Source organism: Schistocerca piceifrons, chromosome 1, assembly GCF_021461385.2.
Source record: "Schistocerca piceifrons isolate TAMUIC-IGC-003096 chromosome 1, iqSchPice1.1, whole genome shotgun sequence".
Lineage (NCBI taxonomy): Eukaryota > Metazoa > Arthropoda > Insecta > Orthoptera > Acrididae > Schistocerca > Schistocerca piceifrons.
The window spans coordinates 544,649,842-544,675,528 of record NC_060138.1 but is presented as its reverse complement, the minus strand read 5'-3'; the positions used below and the strand labels follow the sequence as shown (position 1 = coordinate 544,675,528).

The following is a 25,687-nucleotide window of genomic DNA, read 5'->3' as shown; positions in this document are numbered from 1 at the left end:
ACATTGTACAATTGCACATGTTTACTTAGTGTCATGCATGTCAATTTCTGACCAAACATAATTATTTATGAGTATGCTTACTACTTAAAGCTGATTCAAAACATTGTCTGACATTCCTACATAGCACTCTATATACAGGGTGGTCCATTCATCGTTACCGGGCCAAATATCTCACGAAATAAGCGTCAAACAAAAAAGCTGCAAAGAACGAAATTTGTCTAGCTTGAAGGGGGAAACCAGATGGCGCTATGGTTGGCCCGATAGATGGCACTGCCATAGGTCAAACGGATATCAACTGCGTTTTTTTAAAATGGGAACCCCCATTTTTAATTACATATTTGTGTAGTACGTAGAGAAATATGAATGTTTTAATCGGACCACTTTTTTTCACTTTGTGATAGATGATGCTGTAATAGTCACAAACATATGGCTCACAATTTTAGACAAACAGTTGGTATCAGGTAGGTTTTTTAAATTAAAATACAGAACGTTGGTACGTTTGAACATTTTATTTCGGTTGTTCCAATGTGAAACATGTACCTCCGGTGTAACGACATTCCTCTCAACAGCAAGTAGTTCACCTTCTGTAATGTTTGCACATGCATTGACAATGTGCTGATGCATGTTGTCAGGCATTGTCAGTGGATCACAATAGAAAACATCCTTCAACTTTCCTCTCAGAAAGAAATCCGGGGATGTCAAATCCAGTGAATGTGCGAGCCATGGTATGGTGCTTCGACGACCAATCCACCTGTCATGAAATATGCTATTCAATAGCGCTTCAACCGCATGCGAGCTATGTGCTGGACATCCATCATGTTGGAAGTACATCGCCATTCTGTCATGCAGTGAAACATCTTGTAGCAACATTGGTAGAACATTATGTAGGAAATCAGCATACATTGCACCATTTAGATTGCCATTGATAAAATGGGGGCCAAGTATCCTTCCTCCCATAATGCTGCACCATACATTAACCCACCAAGGTCGCTGATGTTCCACTTGTCACAGCCATTGTGGATTTTCCGTTGCCCAATAGTGCATATTATGCCGGTTTATGTGACCGCTGTTGGTGAATGACGCTTCGTCGCTAAATAAAACGCGTGCAAAAAACCTGTCATCGTCCCGTAATTTCCCTTGTACCCAGTGGCAGAACTTTACACGACATTCAAAGTCATCACGATGCAATTCCTGGTGCATAGAAATATGGTACGGGTGCAATCGATGTTGATGTAGCATTCTCAACTCCGACGTATTTGAGATTCCCGATTCTCGCGCAATTTGCCTGCTCAAATGTGCGGATTAGCCACGACAGCAGCTAAACACCTACTTGGGCATCATCATTTGTAGCAGGTCATGGTTGATGTTTCACATGTGACTGAACCCTTCCTGTTTCCTTAAATAACATAATTATCCGGCGAACAGTCCAGACACGTCATCCAGGATACCGAGCAGCATACATAGCACACATCTGTTGGACATTTTTATCACAATAGCCATAAATCAACACGATATTGACCTTTTCCGCAGTTAGTAAATGGTCCATTTTAACATCGGTAATGTATTATGAAGCAAATGCCGTCCGCACTGGCGTGATACTACATACTTACATGTTTGTGATTATTACAGCGCCATCTATCACAAAGCGAAAAAAGTGGTCCAACTAAAACATTCATGTTTCTTTACATACTACATGAATATGTAATAAAAAATGGGGGTTCCTATTTTAAAAAATGCAGTTGATATCCGTTCGACCTATGGCAGTGCCATCTATAGGGCCAACCATAGCGCCATCTGGTTTCCCCCTTCAAGCTAGACGAGTTTCGTTTGATGCTTATTTCGTGACATGTTTGGCCCGGTCACAATCAATGGACCATCCTGTAGCATGTACCATTGATTTCTATTATAACATTTAAACCAAAAGTCTTTACTTTCTTCTTTTCAACTTTTTTCAACTTCTCTCTCTCTCTCTCTCTCTCTCTCTCTCTCTCTCTCTCTCTCTCTCTCTCTCTCTCTCTCTCTCTCTCATTTTTCCCCCTTCAGTCATTCCTTTTGTCTCCCGACCATCCAAACGTGAATCCCTGCTCATTCTACCTGCACCAGTGCTGGAAACTCTTCTATATCCAACCAAAATTCAGTCACATACCTCTTCCTGAAATATTGTGGGCAGATGATATCCCTCATGGTGTGCTTACCATTACAATTGGCATCTCAGGCTGTCACACATTGTAAGAACCTCCACCTTTTCCAATTTCCTCAGTCCCTCATCCTCATAGAGTGTCTGGTCCTGTTGTTGTTGTTGCTGTTGTGGTCTTCAGTCCTGAGACTGGTTTGATGCAGCTCTCCATGCTACTCTATCCTGTGCAAGCTTCTTCATCTCCTAGTACCTGCTGCAGCCTACATCCTTCTGAATCTGCTTACTGTATTCATCTCTTGGTCTCCCTCTACGATTTTTACCCTCCATGCTGCCCTCCAGTACTAAATTGGTGATCCCTTGATGCCTGAAAACATGTCCTACCAACCGATTCCTTCTTCTTGTCAAGTTGTGCCACAAACTCCTCTTCTCCCCAATTCTATTCAATACCTCCTCATTAGTTATGTGATCTACCCATCTAATCTTCAGCATTCTTCTGTAGCACCACATTTCGAAAGCTTCTATTCTCTTCTTGTCTAAACTATTTATCGTCCACGTTTCAGTTCCATACATGGCTACACTCCATACAAATACTTTCAGAAACAACTTCCTGACACTTAAATCAATAATCGATGTTAACAAATTTCTCTTCTTCAGAAACGCTTTCCTTGCCATTGCCAGTCTATATTTTATATCTTCTCTACTTGGACCATCATCAGTTATTTTGCTCCCCAAATAGCAAAACTCCTTTACTACTTTAAGTGTCTCATTTCCTAATCTAATTCCCTCAGCATCACCCGACTTAATTCAACTACATTCCATTATCCTCATTTTGCTTTTGTTGATGTTCATCTTATACCCTCCTTTCAAGACACTGTCCATTCCGTTCAACTGCACTTCCGAGTCCTGTGCTGTCTCTGACAGAATTACAATGTCATTGGTGAACTTCAAAGATTTTATTTCTTCTCCATGGATTTTAATACCTACTCCGACCTTTTCTTTCGTTTCCTTTACTGCTTGCTCAATATACCGATTGAATAGCATCGGGGAGAGGCTACAACACTGTCTCTCTCTCTTCCCAACCACTGCTTCCCTTTCATGTCCCTCGACTCTTATAATACTGGTCCTGTATAATCATATAATCCAAGATCAAAACATACTTGACAGCCTCTACTCCTTTTACCCTGTGACCACCACTTCCTGAATACCATCACTTCAATAGAAATCTTTGCCCTTCAGCAGTTGAAGAGCATTCCCACCACCTTCTGAGGAGGTTGTACCAGCCATCTCCTGTCTTATGCATACATGGGATAGCCAAGAAAGAGCCTACCACTCTAATGCACCCCCCACTATTCAGTCAACCTCTCATAGCTCACCTACCATGCCTTGCTGATTTACTCCACCTTCCACATCCCCAGAAATTACTTCCATCCTCCATGAAACACACTCCTCTTGAACTCTTGTCGTGTAAAGCTATTGTCAACCTCTCTCCCGTAACCCTGACCCCTACACAAGTCTAAGTATTATCTAATGGCCTCACCTTAGCCCCAAACCTAAATTCAGCCATGCTGGTCTTGTGAAGGCTCTTTACCCCTTTATTCTTTCTCTGCAGTGGAAGCAGTTCTTTGTCTCATACCCCAGTGACAATAGCCAACAGCTATTCTGCACAGAAAACAGTTCCAGCCTCAATTTCCTCTCCTATTAAGCTTTCAGGAATTCTTTACTTGTAAACTAACATCACCTTCCTTCCCTAAATCCCTCCCCATTGAGTATAGCATCACTCATAGACCTCAAAACCAATCCAGATCTTATCGCCCATACCACAGGTGAAAGGCTCCACCATAGTGACTAATTAGTTCCGTCAACTTTTTGACACCTCTACTTACAAATACTATGACCATGATCCCATGCCAGAAGTCCAACATGATCTCCAGCAGCTCCCGTGAAGGCCTCGGGTCCTTCCCAAACCTGGCATTGAATCTATCTCCCTCCTCACTCCAGAAATCCCCCACACTCCTATCTTTTATCTATCCCCAAACCCTACATGTTCTCCCTACTGTGGCTTAGTACAATGCCTCCACAGAATGTACCTTCAGCATTGTTAACCCACACCCCCAAACTATTGTCTCTAACTTTCCTTCCTACATTCAGGACACTTCTCATTTCCTTCACCACCTTTTGATAGCTCCTGTCCCACCACCACCACCACCACCACCACCACCACCACCACACTCCTTGTTTGTCACTGCAGATTCAGCACCCTTATACATAAACATTCCCACGCCAATGGCCTTGCAGCCATGGAACACTACTTGTCCCAATGCCCTTGTGATATCAAACCAACCACATTGTTCGTAATCCTCAAAGCCAACCACATACTGACCCTCAATTGTTACACTTTTGAAAGCCAAATCCAGGTACTGCCATTGGTACTCCCATGGTACCATCTCATGGCAACTTATTTATGAGCCATTTGGAGGTATCCTCCTTATCCAGTAAAGACCTAAAACTTCTTGTCTGGTTCAGATTCATTGATGAGATGTCATGATCCAGGCTCATGACGAGGACAACCATTCTTCTTTCCTTCATAGCATCCACACCTACTCCCAAATATGTTTTACCTGGTCCTTCTAGACCCCACCTCTCAGATGGCTCATTCCATTCATATTAAGAGTGCCAAAAGCTCACAGCACCTCCACTTTGACAGCTGTCACCCATCCCATGTCAAGAAGTCTATTCCTACAGCCTCACCACCTATGGACAGTGAACCTGCAGTGGAAAGCAGACGTTGTCAAAATACCTTAATAACTTTACCAGATCCTTTATTGACACACGATATCCTTTACACCTCATCCTGTGCTCTCCCCCCCTCTGACCCCAATAAACCTGTTAACCAGCTATTGACTAGCACTTCTCTGATCACCCAGTATCAGCCTGGCCTTGAAAAACTCAACGACATCTTTCATCAGGGCTTAAGCTACCTAAGGTGTGGAGTATCCTACCCAACATTCTAAAAACATCACCCAAAGCAGTGCTCCGCTGCCCACCCAACCTACAGAATGTCCTTGGCCATCCCTGTTCCACTTACTCTACCCCATGGGTTATTCTCTTGTAGATGGCCCAGATGCAAGACTTACCCATACAACCACTCTCTACTCACGTTACTGGCCAACAAACTGTGGCAAATTGCAGACTCCCTACCTCCCAAGTCCATCAGCTCAGGCAACTTCTCTCAGTTATCAGTAATTGGTCTCGCCCTCACCGGGGGATTGTGCATTAGCATATCTGTATACTTGTATGTGTGTGTGTGTGTGGGGGGGAGGGGGGGGGGATATTGTAGATCTGGAGCTGTCAAAAGCTAGTGTGAATACTGTTTTCTGTTATGTGTTTCTGTATGCCATGCATCAGTCAACTACAGGTGAATGATTGCCTTTCATTTTTTTTTACATATTATTCCATCAATGAATGTCAATTATTGTTATAGATAAATGCCATGGATTTAAAAATATCTTGATACATACCTTGTGGAATTACTATTTGCACCTGCTTCTTTTAATTTTACTAACATATAATATATTGTCAGTGAACTTGTGTCAAAGAAGTATAAATTCCAAGCCTTCAGCAGTACTTTCCATTGGCTTCATGAGAGAAATTAGTTTACTGAAGAAGATAGGAATGCACAGGTTTATTATACAGTATCGTTGTTCTCTCTGGTACCAGTGGTGATAAGCTCCCTCTAATCACAAGTTCCGCACAGTGACATGCAGTCTCTTGATATCAAACACCCACTTCCACACTTCACCAAGTGAATAATTTGTACCTTTATTAGAGCTAATAAGAAGCATTGTAACTAGAATGATAGCAGTGGGCATCCCTACATCATTTATATTTGTGAAAACCCGTCATTTCCTTGACGCTCAATAGCTTTCCTGATGAAAACTATGGAAAATGATTGGAACTTTAAACAACTTTCCGCAAGCTCACCAAAAATCATTTTATTTAGGAAATATGAGTACTTTGTTGTTATTGTTGTACGTCTTACTGAAGAAAAACACTTGTTAACAGAAATGTTTATTATTTACATTTTCATAGCAAACTGGAACACCAAATGAGAAGATTGCTAAACTAATATTTATGGAACTGAATAATGCTTGGAGTGAATTTGAAAATGATGCAAGTCAGCAGCACATGTTTGCAAACTGAACGGCTATCTTCCAAGAGGCAAAAAGAGTCAAAACTGTGCCGATAAAGAGTGCAATAATAACTACTTAAAAGGATGGTTGCATCCTTTCTTTTCCTGTTGTGTATGAATCTGCCATGCTTTTATATAATTGTTTTAAGTCACTGTTATTTTGTCTTGTAGTTTCATTGTAGTTGACTCCCAAACTAAAATTTTTGCCCATTTTGCTGTGATGTGATATGTCCCATATTTTGATCCTATAAAATACTTATCAGAGGTTAGCAAACTTTAATAAATTATTTTTGAGAGAAGCGTATACATAAGTTAAGGTAATCTTTACCTTGCATAATACACCATTTTAAATTGATATTGGGATATATATTTGTTGTTAAATTATATATTTATTCTTAATAATGAATGAATGACAAACGTTAGGCACAAATGTGCTCACAGATATTAAAAACAAACATTCCCCTGTGTAATTAACTGAAATGTACTTGTATATTTGAGCAGAATGTACCGTGTAAGACTAAAAAGTAATATTAGTAACCAGGTGCTGAAATGGCAGTCATAGGTTCAGAAATGTGGCAACAGATCATAAAATTAAAGTGAAGCTTTGAGTAACTTGCCATTGGAACAGTTAGAACAGTATTAATTGTTATGCTCCCCCACTATTTTTGTGCATGTGTGCCTGTGAAGTCCTCTCATTGTTGGGATTTTCAAATTCCACATTGTTGCACATGTGAAAAGTAATTAGTTTCACAATTTTTATTGTTGAATTTCAGACTCTTGCTGCTAATATGTACGGTTTGAATTTCCAAAATGATTTTGGAATAGTTGGTTGTACTGCTGTGCAATAAACATTTTTAAGAGCTACATTTTGTTTATGTGCTAGTCTAAACTATTTCAGTAGTACGGGTTTGACCGGAAGCTTCAGATATAAATTTTAACAATAAATCAACTATTATTACATATTTTGGTTGAAAAAAAAAAATCTGGAAACTGAACATAAATTTCGTTTTGCTATCCATTAAATTGTATATTATAAATGTTTAAGGAAATGGTTTGCTGTTTATATGTGAAGCAGATCTAAAACTGAAAGTCTGACAATATGTAAATTAAATCCACTGACTACTGGGCTAAGTATAATACTCATTAAAATTTGTATCAGCAGTTGATGGTAAAAAGATTGTTTCTTTGTAAAATACTTTCATGTTTCCACACCCCCAAGATAGTATACATCATAATATATTTTAAAAATGTATAAAGTAATGATTTACAGGCTTATATTAAGCCCGTCCTATGTATCACAGTAGCCTAAGTTGTTTACTGTTTTATGTAAATATTGTATTTATTGCTACACTGTTGTCCATAATGTGTCAATTTTATTTGATAGATTGTTTTAATTGATTTTGTAGGCCTGCTCTTGTAGCACAGCAGTGAAAACAATAAATGATTACAATGCTAATGTGCTGGAAACATAGATTTTTTATTTATCCAGATATCCTTTGTGACTGAAGGATTGCTCATGTGTCATACACTATGTATTTTAAATCACAGCTGAAAGGAAAAGCAGAGAACCAGTTATGGTGTACACAGATATCAGTGGAAGGAAAAGGTTGCTCTTGTATTGGATCAAGAGCTACAATGTGTGGAAAGGATTAAGAAGTAATATTGACCTGGAATTAAATATTCAAATACAAGAGGCAAGCTTTTGGGTAATGTGTAGAACAATAATAAGAGCTGAACTAAAGCATTTTGGTCTATACGGAAATGAAACATAGATACAGGCGAAAAACACACTGTACACCTGCAACAGATGCACAGCAAGTAACAGATTACTGCTCTTTTACTCTACAATATACTAGCAACAAGACGGATCTTGTATTGATCAACAGGCCAGACCTTATCGGCACCATCATAGAGACGAGTTTTAGGGATAATGTCATCATAGTGATTATGGTTACAAAAGTTAATAAATCAATCAAGAAGGCTAGGAAAGTGTTTCTGCTTGTTAGCATCTCACTTACACAATGAATTGACATCACTTAGCACCAGTAATATGGATGTAGAGAAATTATGGGTCAAGTTTACATAGATTGTAACTCAATGGTCTAGAGAATTATGTGCCTGGTAAGTAGATTAAGAACAGAAAAGCAGAGGCTTTTATTTATTTATTTATTTATTATGTAGCAAAGACTGCAAGGCTGCTACACACCTACATTCAAACACTGCTCTCCAGCATAAAATAACACAAATGACACCAGCTGCATATGAATATCAAGATATTTCATCACACCACTCGTCAATAGACCCTAGTACACTGTACACATATGCGGGTCATGTTGATACGACATGAGCAAATGTCTGTCGTTCCACACAACAGTCTCTCAATGGTGATGAAGATTTGCCCCCATTTGTGAAATGCGTCTGCACATCTTCCATGCTCCAGTCACAGGTGGTTCAGGATAGACCAAATTGTCCAAGGCTGGTCGAATCCAGGGGTTTCTGCTGGATGCAAGGCAGTTTCAGGCATTGTGGAAAACTGTTGCCAGCAGCTTTCCCATTCATCATTGAATTTAATTTCTGTGAGATTCCTGGTTATGATGAGAGTGGAATGTCTTGATCTTAGCCTCTCTCACTCCACAGGGAATACATCGCTCGATACTGAAAGGTAGGTGTTATCAGGAATCTGGTATTTATGCAATAGTGTGCTCACATTTCTTTTTTTAACCGCCTTTGCCGACAGCTCCTTCCTTGAGGAATATCATTCTAAAGTATTTATGCAATAGTGTGCTCTTATGTCTGATATCAGGTAGTGGAATGTGGCTCAAGATAGGCAACCAGTATATAGGGGTAGATTGTGTTGACCTATTAACACTTTGCCATCCACACATCTCGTACAAATCTATTCACTTGGCACCAGCAACACTTAATTCGGATTACTAGGCTTGTCGCCGGCCATTCTTGACACTATCAGGAGATTATAAATTGTTAAGTTTTACTAATCTCATTGTTAGTTCTCATAAGTTCTCAACCATGTTCCCCTACTTTCATGAAATTTTGAAGATATACATACGTAAATAAATACAAAATTTGTTTGTTTCATATATTTGTTTATTTGCATTGTCTTTGGCACTTACTATTTCTTTTTCATATGATGTGAAGAAAAACAGTCTCAAAAATGTAACGCAACTCCACAAGACTTGCACATAAAGTCTGTTGTTGTTCTTTTTTTGTTTTTGGAACATACATGGCAGTTTCTTCATTTTCCGAAATAAGTATTAGTCGGTGTTGCTTTATGTGACCGGAAAGTCTGTCAACCAGATCATGATGAGACATATGCAATGTAGTGACAACCTCCAAGTTTTGCTCAGAAGCAGGTGCATGGTCTTTTATCCATGAATTATACTTTTTCAATAAAAAATCGTGAAATCAGACTCTTGTGTTCTCTATTGAAATACTGACGCGTACGGAATGCATTAAATAATGCGCAGTTAAAGAGGTACATGCTAACCTTTTTTGACTATTTTATAGTTTTTCAGTATATAGGATGATAACTCAAATATTGGTCTGCCCAATCCACTCCTTTCATGTATTTGTTGTAGTGTATTGCACTTTCAGGTTTTTTTTTATTGTGTAATTGGTTTTTCTACATTTTCTTTGAGTGTTAGTCAAACTGTCATTATGTATTGTAGAGATCATTTGTATCATTTTAGTTTTCGAAGCTCTCCATATCTGTGCGAGTACTTCACGTTTCCGTTGATCACAAGCTTCAAACACATTGACTTTTGCGCACTTTACTTTTTCCAGAAATCCTCTGTTGTGCCATATCGTTCCACAATCTCTAATTTTCTTTTCAAGTAACTTCTCCTCAAGCTGTACACTGTAGAGGTGATGCCACTTTCCATAAGAAGGTGTCAATAGTTCCATCGCGGATTTGTTAAAGGCTGTCCAACACCGGAATATATCTTGAATGAGGAACTGTATCCCGTACTCGAATCTCACAGCATCCGAATGAGTATGCCATATTTCATAATTATCGACAGATTGTAAACTTTAAAATTTAACCGTCCACACCACAGTATCATTCCTTCATCAACTGAGATGTTTTGACTTAGATTAAAAATTTCTTTAAACTGTTTGGAAAAATAATCAATTACGCATTGCACTTTGACAAGTCTTTCAGCATTATCCGGTTTATTGTTGTTGTCATAAAAATGATAATATTTGTCTGAACTGGTTGTGGGACATTGTTTTGGGAAATGTCAGTGTATCTATCAACATATTCATTTATGAATAATCATCTTTCTTGCTTTTTTTTTTACAATTCCCATAAGGATAGCAAGCCCAAACCATTTTCTAAGTTTGGATCCCGTAATGTCAACAAATTTGCCATTTTTTTATCCAATTTCCTTCTATTCTAAATTTGACTGTAGTACTTCTTGGTTTCATTGCTAATATATCCAAATACATCGTTCCCAATCTGTAATTCTACAGTATTCTCGATGCTCTCTGTATCTTTGGAAAATATGTTCGGAGCCAGAGATCCTTCAAATTTATTATTGGTCCTTGGTAAATCAAAGTCTGACCACTGTGCACTGTCTCCTTTGTCTGATACATCTGAATCAGTTGGCAACCGTAGCATTCGCCGAATTCTTCTTAGACATGTTTCACTATCTTCCAACGATTCTGCTTCACTTTCACTTTTTTTTATATCCAATGTCTTCTTCCCAGTCGGCCAAGTCATCCGGAACGTCAGACAAAATGTCCACGCATTCATCATAAATAATCATATTGTCTCTTTTGTTTGCCATGATGAAAGGGCACAAGTTCTTATAAAAGCAAAAAACTTGTTGACGTATGTAATTTATGGTTACCTAAACAAAAAACCAACAGAATGCAAAAGATACTAAAGTGCTGTCGCTGGCACTGTGTGATACTATGCACACGACACCACTGTGGTGTCACCGGCCGTTGACCATTATTTCGGGCATGACACCACTGTGGTGTCACCGGATGGCAATGTGTTACCAGTAAGCATGGCTTTGTTAAGTTGTCCATCTATATTTTTTTTACATTTGAACTGTTAAGACACACAGTATTAATCTGAGTGCTGATACTCGAGAGTGTTTGCTGACAATCCCCATCAAGTGCCACAGTGTTTATGGAGCACATTTCTGCATTAGAGCTTAGCAGATGTTCATATCAAGTGCTCCATAACAGAAAGTGTCCTATCTAATGTTATACCATGGAATTTTGAACGCATGTTATGAACAAGCTTGTCTCCATCAAAATAAGACATCAAGGGCTTTGTGTGCCACTCTATTGGACAGGGTAAAACATGCAAACTTCTATTTTATTTGAGTTTCGTTGTAACCTCCATTTATGAAAATACCAGCATGCGACGTCCGGGTCATAATTTAGGATTTATTCAGTTGTTTTGAAGGTTTTTTATTTGGCTGCTACTGCCCAGTTGTTCGCATAGCCAAACTCTCTGGACAGTGTTGGAGGAAGGACGGATCCCTGTGGTAAGCCATTATTCAATACTCTTGGACAATTAGCGTCTTTTGCTGTCTACGTCTTTTGCAGTAAATGCCCATTCAGCAAAATGTTGTCAATAAGTTTTGTTGTCTGGCTGCATGGAAGAAGTTACAGTAAGTCATAAAGTAGTCCATGCCCCTAAACCATGTCATGTGCTGCACTTACATCAAAGAAAGCAACTGATGTTTTATGATTCAATAAATGCTGTAAAGATCAGAAAATCTAGCTTGCTCAATAGAAATGTTCTGGAAGACTGCTGGACCAAGTCAATTGCATAGAATTCTTTCTATGGACTTATAAATAGTGTGCGATAGTTCTTAGGCTGGTCTAATACCTTGCTATGATTTTTGATTGCTTCATTTTTTTTGCAGATTCAGAAACTTTAGGGTTTCTCTTCAAAATGACATATTTATATCTGTACAGTGTTTGGTTCTTGTGCAATAAATAATTGAAAGTGTTCCCGAACTGTATGTACACCCTGTATGGCAGGCTGTTGTGGTACATAGTTGACCTATGGAGGCCAAGAGATGACTAGAAGTTTTTTATTATTATTATTATTATTATTATTAGTTACTGTTAGTTCTCAATTTTTTTACTGTAGCTTCATGGATGCCATTGAGATCAGACAAAGAGCACAGATGTTCATTCTTGATTGATGATTGTAAGTATGTTGCCACTCCATAAGCACGATGGTATGTTGCTCCTAATTAGCCAAAGCCAGGAATTTTTCCTTTCCGATTAATTTGCTCTTCATTTTCAGTATGTTTCCTGAAAACATCATCAATGTTATAGTTTGATAAAATCTTCTCTAAGACTTGACATTTTGAGTTACTTACCTTCAATATTGATTTGACAGCTCTTGAAAACAGGAGCAAAGTTTATGGCAGGAGATTCCTCAGATAACTATGTGAATCCATGTCTTCTGACATTCATTTTAGCCAGAGCTTTGAGATTTTCTGGTTGAAGTTACTGTTCTTTAGCAGCCTTTAGGGTGGTGCTAAAGTCTGTACACTCTTGGTTCAATAGAGAATGTGCAAACGACAGGCAAAGACTATTAGAGATACGTGCGTTTGTCAGGGTGCATACAACCAGGGAAAACCGGTAAAAACTTGGGAATTTTTTTGGATTCCGCAATTTTTCATTGTTTTAGTTTTCAGTTAAATTTTCGTAGTTTTGACTGGTAAGAACCGATACTCTGGCAAAGGGTTCTACTGTATCCCGCTACTGCAGAATAATACTGCAGCAATAAAACATGAACGAGAGAAAAACACGAAAATAAAACTTAAATTGCAAAGGAAATGCACCATATACAACAAAACAGTGCTCATACAAGAGTCTGCCAAAAGCATAATGTGTCAAAGGCTTTAGGAAGACTATGAAACTGCCTCCGATGAGCGTGATGTCACAAAATTGTTTACATGAGATTCGTTTAAGCCGTTATGAGCGGGCTCATATGCATGCGCAATTGAGTCACGTATGAGGTAGTACGAGGGTAAGAAGAGATTCATAACTTACTGAACAGCATGGCGGCGAGCTGGTACGACATGGGCATACAAAAACTGCCACAGCGTCTACAAAAATGCATCGACAGAAATGGTGATTATGTCGAAAAGTAGCTAAATGCTTAAGCTGTAAACTGATGTAAACCATTGTAGAAATAAACAGGTCTATGTGCTTATAAACAAATAGGAAACCTTACTTTTGGGATTACCCTCGCACCTTTTCCCGCTTCTGGCTACAGAAATGTGGCAGTTAGCTGTGTAAGCAGTCGCAGCAGCAAGCAGCTAGATGCTACCGGGAGAAATTTTAGTCGCGCCCCCAAGCAGCCAGATTCACGCACACGCAGCTTTGTTTCACGAAGCGCCTAGCATCCAGCGCACATCTGTCTATCGATTATTCATATAATTTTGAAACGCATCCCTGTTGGTTTTAGAACAGTTTTGAACACATTCTAAGTTGATTTCTGAATTAATCATACACATTGATATTTGAATGCGTGCATAGTGTACCGACACGCTATAATTACTAGCGAAATCCATAGATTCAGATTACCGGAGTGGAAATAAACAACTACAGGAATAAGAGGTAAGAAAGATTACGTATTATCTTCTCGGTGTATCCAAGAAAATGAAATTGACAGAAAATTTACCGCCATATCGCTGCGCTAGGAAGGGCCAGCTGTACAGTCCCTGGCTAGCAGCCGTTTCTGGAAATTCTAGCGCGGAAAATGCGTTGTACGAACATGTAACAATGACTAGCCAGAGAGTAGTCATGGGATAACTAAACCGGTGGCAGCGTTAGTGAAGTTAACCGGCGAATAAGTTTTGACAATGTCAGGAATAGTTACAGAATTAGTGATGACAAGATTGTTTGTTAGAACAAGGAAGGAGAAGAAACGGATACATCACACAAAATACGGAACAATATGACGATTCCAATTCTTACTACTACTTTTCGATCTCAAGCTTAAGGAATTGGAGCGTATGAATGAAGCCTGAAACTGTTTCCTAACATATACCTTTTGGCATGTAGTAGGCCTAATATTGGCATTTGATGTTGGTACTTCGTGAATTATATTCTGTCGTGTTATAAAAATGACCGTTTGCGCCAAAACAATTTCGATTATTTGGTGTGTGTTACACTTGCTGCAATAGTAGAAAGGCCTTTATTTTTTATCTAGCAGACACAGTCTTGGGTACTATTTGTATTTACAGCTTTAGATTTTTCACGAAGCAAAACTTTTGACGAACTTTGATGGGGTAATAGATTCTTCCACAGAAAGGGAAGCACGCCATGTAAAGCTGTAACAAGAGTAGACTGAAAAAAAAAATGCAATTGAAGAAATGTTTACTGCCTTGCTTGTCTCTTCTCTTTTATGTATCCTATATTTATTTTATGTCACACAAAGCACCACGCGTTGCCATTAAGGCGGGTCCACACTGAGCGCGCCGTGCCGCGCAGCGCTGCGCAAAACTGCTCTGCGCGCTCAGTGTGGACGGCGAACCGCGCTGCGCAGCGTCGTGCCGCGCAGTTTTCCGGCTGTTGTCGGTACATCAAAGGAAGTGGCGCGTTTGCGCGCGCTCAGTTTAGACGGGGCTTCGGCTCGCTCCACCTTCAGACGATGCGCGCGCTCCAACTGGAACACAGTGCGCGCCTCGGAGCGGCGCGAACGGCGCACTCCTCTCTGTTAAGGCCGGTTCCCACTAGGGCTGCCGCGCGTCAAAACCGGAGGATGCTAAGTTCACCGGACTTGGATACGATGTGACGTCATTATGACGTATACACGCTACATCGAAAACGATAGAAACCGTATACCGACTATTCGACTTTTGTGAACTTTCGAGAGGTTTTGACAGGGTAGCGCTATGCTCTGCACCATTCGTTGAAATGTGTTTTGCGTTCCTTGCGTTTAAATCGTGTATTGTACTGTGTTTATGTCGTGTGCGTTGTTGTTCGTTTGCTCGTCTCTAATTATGTGTTCAGCATTCGAGAGACTAACGAGAGAAAATCTGAAAGATTTCAACATCGATGACGACGGGCAATTGCGTGGTTATTGTGAATCTCAAGCAGAAATTGATGTACTTCTGACCCAGCTGAAGAGCGTCGGTTATTTGTACTCGGTGAGAAGAAGCACTCAGCAGCCAAAATCTTTAGATGCGTCAAGACACTAACCTTTCGTTAAGATTACATTGAGAAATCCACTTCCTCTCGTATTTCATCTCCGGTCGACGATTTTTCTTCAACAATGCCTCATATTTTTCTTTTTAAGTTCGAAATTCAATCATTCTACACAACAGTCATTACTGGACACTAAGGTACCTGTCTCTGCGGTCCGAGTGTAAAATTACTTGGAATTATGGTTGATAAAAGACTATCTTGGGATGGACATATAAACTACTTAGCTAACAAACTTGCACGAGTTCTCTTTCAGCTATATAAATTAAGAAAAAAAAGTCAGCAAGAATATGCTGCTACAATCTAATATGTACTGACAAGACCAATTGTATGAAACCATACTAAAATATTGATAATAAATAAATATTATTTTCGGCGTAAGCGTTCAATACAACAATCACACAATCTAATCTGGTCAGGACACAAGAAGACTTCACTTTTTTACGAAACGTGTTGTCCATGGTGTTTTCAAGGCCACGGTCAGGAATATTTCTATTAATATCCAGCTCTTTTACTTTTATTTTGGCGAAATACATATACGCTGCCACACTCAGCTGTTATCAGAATCGCACGTGTCAAAACAAAGCAAACCACTAGCTGACGACAGTTTAGAATCTCGAACGTTCGTAAAAGTCGATAGGTGTGTTAATCGACTAAAGCGTGTTACGTCATAATGACGTCACATCATATCCAGGTTGGGTGAACTTAGCATCCTCCGTCAAAACCGCGCGTCAGCGGCGTGGTTGCCATGGAAACGGCGTCAGCGGCAAGGCGCGGCGGGCTCTGCGTCGCGGTTTGACCATGTCGAACCGCTTCCGCTGCCGCGCGCCGCGCTCCAGGTGCGCGCCGCCAATCACAGAACGCGCTGAGCGTGACGTCAGGTACGGCACCCCAGGCCACACGAACTTTCGCCGAAGCGCTGGCGCGGACGCGGCGGCAGCTATGAAATACTTATCATCCGATTCCAAGGAAACTATTCGGTACAAGAATTTGATTCTTGGGCATGTTACAGCCTGATATCTTCTCTCGATAAAGGACCGAATTTATTTTTGATATTCGTTTTGGTAACTTGCTGTATTGCATTTACGTAAACCTTTACACGAAATTTTAATGAGTGTGCAGAGGTAAAAAGGCATTGCGTGCACTTTGCGTACAGTTAATTTTAGGTAATACATTATTGCGTATGAAATTTAGTCAACATATCGAAATTGTTTTTAAAGCTGAGAGCAGAACGATAGCTATCACCGTTCGCGAGATATTGAATGATATGTCGGCGGACGGGCTGTGCGGCGACCGTGCGCGGGTTGCTCGCGACGCGACCGATGCTTCGTCCTGCTCGTCGTAAACCATGTGGTTGTATCAACCGCAAATTTCGTAAACAGTTCAAGAAATCGAAAAGCGTTTTTTTGCAAACAGTAACTTGTAAAAAGTCATGTATTTCGTCGCATGATAAATATCCAAAATCTGTTTATCTACCAATATATGAAAGTAACCACAGTTTTTCAGAAGGGATAGATGAATTTATTTAAACGGCATTTAATAGAATGTGGAATGAGATGTTAAACCGAAACTAATTTGCTGGTATGTCATAAGATGTAATTTGGTAAGTAAAAAACGTTTTTTTTCTTTATCCAGTGTACTCTATTGGTTCAAGATGCTTTTCGCCTTTTACTTTAAGGCATCTTCGGTGGAATCTAGAATGATTCAGTTTTGTTTTGATATGTGATACATGAAGATTATAAAACTGTTCACATCTTTTTTTACGTGAATAACTGATTACTTACAGTGAATCGAGTTTTTGGCGGACATCTGCGTTTTCCCTCACCTGGTCACATGCTGGAGGTTGAACTGAAACATATATTATGGAACGTAAGCACATTTTCGTGCCGGTCGGAGTGGTCGTGCGGTTCTAGGCGCTACAGTCTGGAACCGAGCGACCGCTATGGTCGCAGGTTCGAATCCTGCCTCGGGCATTGATGTATGTGATGTCCTTAGGTTTAATTAGTTCGAAGTTCTAGGCAACTGATGACCTCAGAAGTTGTCGCATAGTACTCAGAGCCATTTGAACCACATTTTCGTGTTCGCTCTTTTTTCCTCTGTCAATAGCTGTAGACATTTTACTGCAAACACTGATTTGAGGTCGTAACTACAGTGTGTTCACCTCATGTCCCTTCCTGTTTGGTTTGTTTATGTACATGTTGCCAACCTAAAGAATTATATGCTGAAAACTAATGTTTGTTTATTTCTGTTCTCCTTATATCTGTATGTGTGTGTGGCTAGCCAGTGATAGTTATAGAAAGTTGAAAGTGAATGCAGTAGTTGTCAGACAGTGGTTGAAAGATTTGGTGTTCAGCTGATCTCAGTTTTGGTTTAAATGTTTTGTGGAGGAGTGCATGGAAGAGTAAATTCACTGCTTACATTAATAGATGAAATAGTAGAATAGCATTTCAACAGATGATTATTATCAGAATACTATCACCCAACTCCTTTGTCCTCACTCTTTGACACCTCATAATATGTCCTGTCAACTTACCCCTCTTGTAGTCAAAGTTGTACCATAATTTCCTCTTCCTCCTCTATTTAATTCCGTCCCTCTTCTTTAGTTACACGATCCTCATATCTAATCTTCAGCATTCTTATTGATCACCATGTTTTGAAAGCATCCATTGTCTTCTTGACAGAACTGTTCATCGCCCACATTTCACTTACATACAAGGCTGCACTCCACACAATTACCGCACTCCACACAAATACCTTTGTAAAATAGTACCCAGTCATTAGAATTTATATTCGATGTGAACAAATTTTCTTTTTCAGAACGCTTTTGTTGCTATTCACAGTCTTCATTTTATATCCTCTCTACTTCTGCCTTCTCAATCACTGCTTCCCTTTCAAGTCATTGAAGTCTTAGAAATGCAGTTTGGTTTCTGCACAAGTTGTAGATAATCTTGTGGCCCTGTGTTTTATCGATGACATCTCCAGAGTTTCAAAGAATGTTTTAATTAAGATTGTAAAAACCTTTCTCTAAACATGCAAAAGCTATAAACACAGTTTCGCAGTTCTTCAGTGTGTCTACTTAGCTGAGTGGTAGGATCAGTATTGCCTTGCATGTTCAGACATCTCACAGGAATCTAACATTGTGCTTATTTTAGTTTGTACAACCCCTCCCCCTCTCCTCTCTACATATTCCTTCCACTTTCTGGCCTTCTCTCATATGCTTAGTTCTGGCTTTGCCAAATGAGTTCTTGACAGTTGCTTCTCCTTTGAGCAAAGTTTTCTTTGTTCTTTCTCATTTTCATTCCCCTATGTTTTCCAAGAGCAAAATCGCATTGCAATTTTGGACTTTCTGTTAACGTCATGTTTAGACATTTCTATTTCCGATGGCCTACTTTATTTGCTACATTTTTATGTTTTTCCCTCGTGTCAAATTTAATATATCACAGTTTTATCTAACGATTTCTACTGTACATTCTTCCCGTTCACATACTCAGCTGCTTTCACCACTTCTTTTCTCAAAGATATCCATTCGTATTCTAGCAGATTCCTTCCTCTGTTTCTGTCAATCGTTGCATTACAGTAACTTTAAGCTTACCGAAAAATGTGGATCTTGACTTATTCAAGTTCCATTTCCATAATTTGCTACTGTTTACTGTCTCTTTAGTTGTAAACTGCAGCTCGTAACCAATAAATTATTGTAGGTTTGCGTCTGCACCAGGAAATGTCTTATAGTTTAACATCTGGTTTCGAAAACTTTGTTCCAAAAGTATATTATTCTTTCATGATTCTTAAGCAAGGTGCTGGCGATGATTACATTATGCTCTATGCGAAATTCTATCAGGTGGCTTCCACTTTCATCCCTTCCCCCAAGCCTTTGTGTTCTTACTGTTTTCCTGTACATGCTACCGTATCACATTTTAAATTTTTGTCTCGCTTAACCATCAGAATAGTCTCTTTTGTCGTACATTGTTTCAATGTGTTAGGAGATAGTGAACAATCATGAATGGTAGTCATAAAACCTGTTTATGGTGAAATGAGAAAACATGAATAATGAAATATGTGAAAGAGTACATTGTACAGAAAATGAAAAATTGGTATGTCTTCACCCAACTTAGTCTTTCCTTCATGTAAGTGTAAAATATAGTTAATCAAACGCACCGGGCGTTTCAGTGGGTCCCGCCCCGTACCTCAGTGGCTGGCTGTCCGTCATTGGCTACCGCTAGCGTCTGCCGCTTCCAGATGGGAACGCCAATTCTGCGAGCCGCCGCGTCAAAGCGGAAAACGCTTGCCGCTGCTGTTGCCGCACGCCGCGCTGCCGCGCTCTAGTGGGAATCGGCCTTTAGCGCGGCGCGCTCAGTGTGGACCCGCCTTTAGACAGTCAGAGAAACGCTAAAGTCCGTTATCAATTGATGCCAGCCCTCTGTCGCATCCTTGATCCTCTGGTTATCGATGTACGTTTAGCGGTTCTCGGCTGACGCTCTATCGATCACTCAGGGTATATTGATCAGTATTCAATGTTGAATATGTAATGCAATGTTCGTCAACGCTGCAACATTTTCTGTCGGGGCGAAGGTCATTGACCTCATGTGAGCTAATAGGCAATAAAGAGTGCAAATTTCTGAAGAGTTCTTGTTCTCCCGGTTACATATAATCCCATCCAGTATTAATTGAGAGGTTTTTTTCTTTCTAAGGACATTTTAATTTCCGCTGTCCTGAATATAGTTTGATGGCATCCATTACAAAATATACCCGTTGCAATTCCACAGAGCAAAACATAGTGACGTGCAATAGAAGAATGCTGTGTGAAGATGTGCGGCACTGCATTTTTGGCACAATTAAGACCAAATAACATGTCTTACATTCTTACATTTCCTCTAACTCGTATGTTTTATGTATCAGACTCTTCAGAAAGATGTGTGTACAAAATGAACATATTTCTAAAAATTCGATTTTTTTTTATTTTTATTTTTGACGTCCTATCTCAACCATTTGGGCGGGGGGGGGGGGGGGGGGGGGGGCAATATCTTTACAGTGGGGAAGTGATTTTGCTGTTTCTTCTTCGTTTAATGCTCTCACGTCAAATGAAAGCAAAACGGATTTCTGTGGCCGGGAGCTATCAAGTGAGTTAAAATACATTCACAGAATTACGGAAGGCAAAAATATGTTATTAGTTTCAGATTTTATTTCATTTCCACCTTTCTGAAAGTCAAGCATTAATCGCCTTGCAGAACAATGAAGTTAATTTTGTCAGTTTCCTCAAGAAATTTGGCTTTTATTAATTTTTTCCGCTGAGGCAGTCAATTGATTTGAAACGAAGTCTTTAATTACACACTGTTGGCTAGTTTAAACTGTTTGCTGCATTTAAAGTGCACGTTTTCATCATCTAGCACGTGTGGCATTATGCCATAATAAAGAATCAAACATGAGATAATACAGTACTGGTACTCCAAGAAATTTTACGTCCCGAAAACCACACAAAAGCTTAATATCAGGTCGAGTCCTACTTAATTGGGAATCTGGACATATGAATGTGCACTTTAAAAGTATGCAGTTTAAATGTGCACATTTTAGTATGGTTCACGAAATTCCGATGCTCTTGGAGCTCAGCTGATGTCTTGTGTATTATGACACAATGTAAGATCTTTTAATGTTTTACGATTATGAACATACGGGTTTCCTGCGTCACCGTAAATGTGCAAAAGCTGTGGCGCCTGTTATCTGGCGCTCTCTGTCAACTGTTGAAACGAACCTATTTCTAACAGGTCGCGGGAAAATATTGCGAATGGTGGTTTGAAAAGCGTTACTTTAACTATGTGCGAGATTGAACGATGTATTTCTTAAATCACACAGCGTTTGATTCTTTTAAAAATAAACTCTCTTATGACGAGCCATTTAGAAGAATTTCGAGTCCAGAAGATCAGACATTCATGTCGTGATTAAAAATTTCATTGGCACATTTGTGTTCTAGGGGAAAGCTGGGTAAAGTGGCCACCCCAAGAAAAACATTTTGTTTCATTTACCTCATTTGACAAATAAGCATGTAGAATGTATCTTATTAAACTATGTACATTCTAGAACCATAAAAAAGTTTTATTATTACCCAATACCTTGTTCTGTAGTAGTGGGCTGAAAAGACTGTCTGCAAAATGGCCATTTTGCCCAGTAGTTAGGGCAAAGTGGCCACAGGTGGATAAAAGATAAAAAAGACTTAAAGAACAAGTTTAGGACACTGTGAATAGAAAGTAATTACAAAATGAAGAACGTAGCCCACACATTTACAGAATGAAATTTATTTAAATTTGAGAAAAAAATATTCAAACTTACTAACAATTTACCAAATTATACAAAACGTTAATAGTTTTACTTTCCAAGTTACAGTGCACCATTTGTCATGAGATCAAAGTCAAATTAGGGTCATAAGTCATTTATCTCTACAATATTCACACACAAACACGTTGTCATCTTCATCACATCCGGCACATTCTTCATGAGCCCACAGCTTGCAATCAGAGCATCTAATCCAACCTTCATTGTCTTTAGATTTAGAGAAAGCCTCATTACAATAAAAACATTCAGTGTCCTTATCTTCCTCGCTGTATTCTCCAAAAAGCTGCTTTTTGCACTTTACTCCTAGCTTTCCTATTTGCACTTTTGCTTTGTTATTAGGCCTTTTTATTTCAACAGGTGGTTTAGACATGTTAGTCATTTCTTCTTTTTCTACCGCGTATGTTCTTTTCTTGATTTGCTTTTTCTTCTTCACCTTATCTTCTAACAGCTCGGTTTTGTAAGGGCTAGAGGTTATTATCGTTGCCTGACCCCTTCTTTCCCCTTTCTTTCTTTGTTGTTGTTGCTGCTGCTGCTGGCCTAATTTTAAATTTGGTAAAGGTAGGCCTATAATATCTTTTGGGCTTTCTGCAAAAGATATTGACTGTGTTAGCTTCTCATTTGCGTCAGCCATGAAAATGCCATCATTATTGTTATTGCCACTCGCTTCTTCTTCCTGCACAGCTTCATTTTCATTAGTAGGATTATCAACTGCTTCTTCACTATTTGCTGCTACAACATCAAATTCATCATCTTCAATTTGCATAGGCCTATTAACTATGTCTTTAACACATTCACTTCCTTTGTTTGTCTCATTTACTGTGTTCCTTCTATTATCTTTTTAGTTTTCACCACAGATCATGCCTATGTCCGATATGCACAATTCTGCAGCAACGAAATCTGCATCTGAAAATATATACGCGTCCAAAGGGACAATCCCGCATTTACGAAATCCATTTACCGCTGAATACAGTACTGCTGCCAGCAGAAATGCCTCTCCAAGAAGCTTACTGATTTGGAATTGTGTTATTACCCTTCCTGGGTTGTTTCAGAGAAACATTTCACAAGCTGTGGCATAGAATGTTTTGAAAGGTGCCATAAATGATACATCTAGAGGTTGTAGTTTGTGGCTACAATGTGGTGGCAGACACACTACAGTTGTGTGATTTTCTCTGCCTTTTTCTATAAGTCTATATTTTTTGTGGGGGTGGCGTGTCCATCCAGGATAAGTAGGACTGGATCGTCAGCCGCAGGTTTTGTGTAATTCAAGAAATGATCAAACCATTTCATGAAAATATCCATCTGCATCCATCCACTATGATGGCAGGCAAATTCGGTTCCTGGAAGAGCACCATCTTGAAGTTCAACTATCATTCTTTGTCTGGGAAATATCACAAACGGTGGAATAAATGTCCCCACTGCAGACATGCATATGGCTATTGTTGAAAAGCAAACTTTTTTCTGCTGACATAACAGCACCAACTTGGCGTCTGCCTTTACAAGAGAAGACTTTGAAATTTCTAGACTGAACTGTCATTAGACCAGTTTTGTCAACATTGTAGATTCTGTGAGCAGGGTAAAAAGAGTTTTTCTTGCATTTCCTGGAGAAATTTGAAAAATCTTCGCACATTAGCTTTATTAAAGCCCTGAGCCCTGGCTATTGAAGTGGATTCTGGTTTCCTAAGGCTTACGTTTGGATGTTTTTTCCAAAACTGTGCCACCCAGTCCTTGCCTGCCATCCTTTTTTCTTTATTAAATGGGTGTGGTAGATAATTCCGCTCCGCAAGTTGAAACGCCAAGTGTCGTAAATCAGTTACTGATATGCCATAATATCGTCATTCCATGTCAAAAATATGGTTAACAAGTTCTTCTTCTTGCTTTTCGTTGAAAACACATCTAGTTTCCAAGAACCTTTTGATTTTCAATAGCATCACAGTTTTTCTTCTGGAATCTTCGTTTAAGTGTGTTTCTTGGAACATTGAACTGTATGGCTGCTGTTGCAAAGGGCATCTTTTCTTTTCTTACAGCTTCCAGTGCCTGTTGCATAGCCTGGGATTCCCACGATTGTTGCTGTGATTTTCTCAAATAATTTGACGGCATCTTAGCACATTCCTGTAATAATAGAATATACGTTTCAAAACTCGGTTAATATATTAAAGCTTTAGTATACCTACGTATTTTCAGACAGACTATTTTCTTATTATCAATCGGTTGTTTTAAAATACAGGGTGGCGCACGAAATGTGTTACCATTTCGTTTTTTAATATGAACGTTTTGTCAATACAATCTGAAAGGAACATATACTACAATGAAGAGCCGTCCATGGAGATTTGTTCTAACTCAGCACATGCTCAATATGTCCACCATCTCGCTTCCTAACTTACTTCGAACGAACACTGAAGTTAGTGATTACCCTACGGCACATGTCTCGTAATTTCACTGTAAGCTTGAAGAATAAGTCTTCTGAGCTCCATTAAATTCCACAGCTTCTTGTTACTGCCTTGCCTTTCAACATGCAGTGGTTCATGCAAGATGGAGCAAGGCCACATACTGCAAACACTGTGTTGGAGTTTTTACGGGAGCATTTTGACGTGGGAATCATTTCACTCAGGTTTCCAGGTCGCTTCAATGACGGACAAAATTGGCCCGCCAATAGTCCAGACCTCGATCCATGTGACTTTTTTCTTTGGGGGTACCTAAAGGAAAAAATTTAATGGAGCTCAGAAAACTTATTCTTCAAGCTTACAGTGAAATTACGGAAGACGTGCCGTAGAGTAATCACTAACTTCAGTGTTCGTTTGAAGTAAGTTAAGAAACTAAATGGTGGACATATTGAGCAAGTGCTGAGTCAGAACAAGTCTCCATGGACGGCTTTTTATTGTAATCAGACGTATAGAAAAAACAACTGCAGACGAGTGCATCCATCTATCTCCACAAGACTCGCTGGCAATACCAAAGAAGTCTCTTTGAATAATTTTAAGTGTTCTCCACTAGGCTGGAGCACTCTCGAAGGGAATAAAAGCAATTGGCTACTTTACCCACTCTGCTCACTATAGCCGCCCATACCCTATATCTTAAAGTGTAACATGCGCAGAAAAGATCAACATTGTATGTAAAAGCTTAGCTTCTCTTGCTGCTTATTAACTTTAGAGACCAATATCCTATGTGAAAGCAAAGCTTTCCTTGTACCAACATTATGTACATTAATTTAAACCATTAACTTTTCCTGTTTGTGTTCGCGCTACTTAACAATGATGTTGCTATTGGCTGACTACATCACGTGTCCTATGCTCTGAATAACTGTAGTCTTCGGCTGACGAGTTCACATGACTGGCTTACAAAAGTGTGCCGCACTCTCGATTTCAATGATTCGGAAAGTAACATGTGGTGTTTGCTAGAATTCGAATTTATACCCTCTTAATACGTAAATATGCAGCGTTCATGTAGCTTCAATCAAAGATCTTTATTAAACGTGTTTTTTTCTCTGAGTTTAGTTTTCTATAATGCCAGGAAATTGTACGCCTGTGTTTAAAACCATAACCAGTCAAAGGATAAGTTTTTAACATGGAAAAGGTGTGTTTTCACCCGGGAGAAAGTGTATTTTTAACTGGGAGATCCGGGAAAAATCCGGGATTTTTTTCTTTGCCCGTGTATACACCCTGGTCTGTGAAAATATCTATGCCCGAAGCATACAGTTACCACCTTCATACCTTAGCAAAAGATCTGGCCGAGAAAATTCTGACTATATGCAAAATTGTTAAGCATGTCGAAGGCTTCCATCCAGTTATTTGTTGACCCGTCTAGTGAAGCAGTTGAAGACAGCAAAACGAAAC

At 39.4% G+C, this 25,687-nt stretch overlaps 1 protein-coding gene across 3 annotated transcripts in view; it reads left to right on the top strand.

Annotated features, from left to right (window-relative positions):
- Positions 1-7,776, top strand: part of LOC124800021 (cyclin-G-associated kinase) — a 263,298-nt gene extending 255,522 nt beyond the window's left edge. For all 3 annotated transcript variants that reach the window (XM_047262964.1, XM_047262963.1, XM_047262965.1), the window contains exon 24: positions 6,227-7,776. In XM_047262964.1, the coding sequence (XP_047118920.1) occupies positions 6,227-6,337 (111 nt within the window). In that variant the 3' untranslated portion in view covers positions 6,338-7,776. The remainder of the gene's footprint in view (positions 1-6,226) is intronic.
- Positions 7,777-25,687: the final 17,911 nt, after the last annotated feature.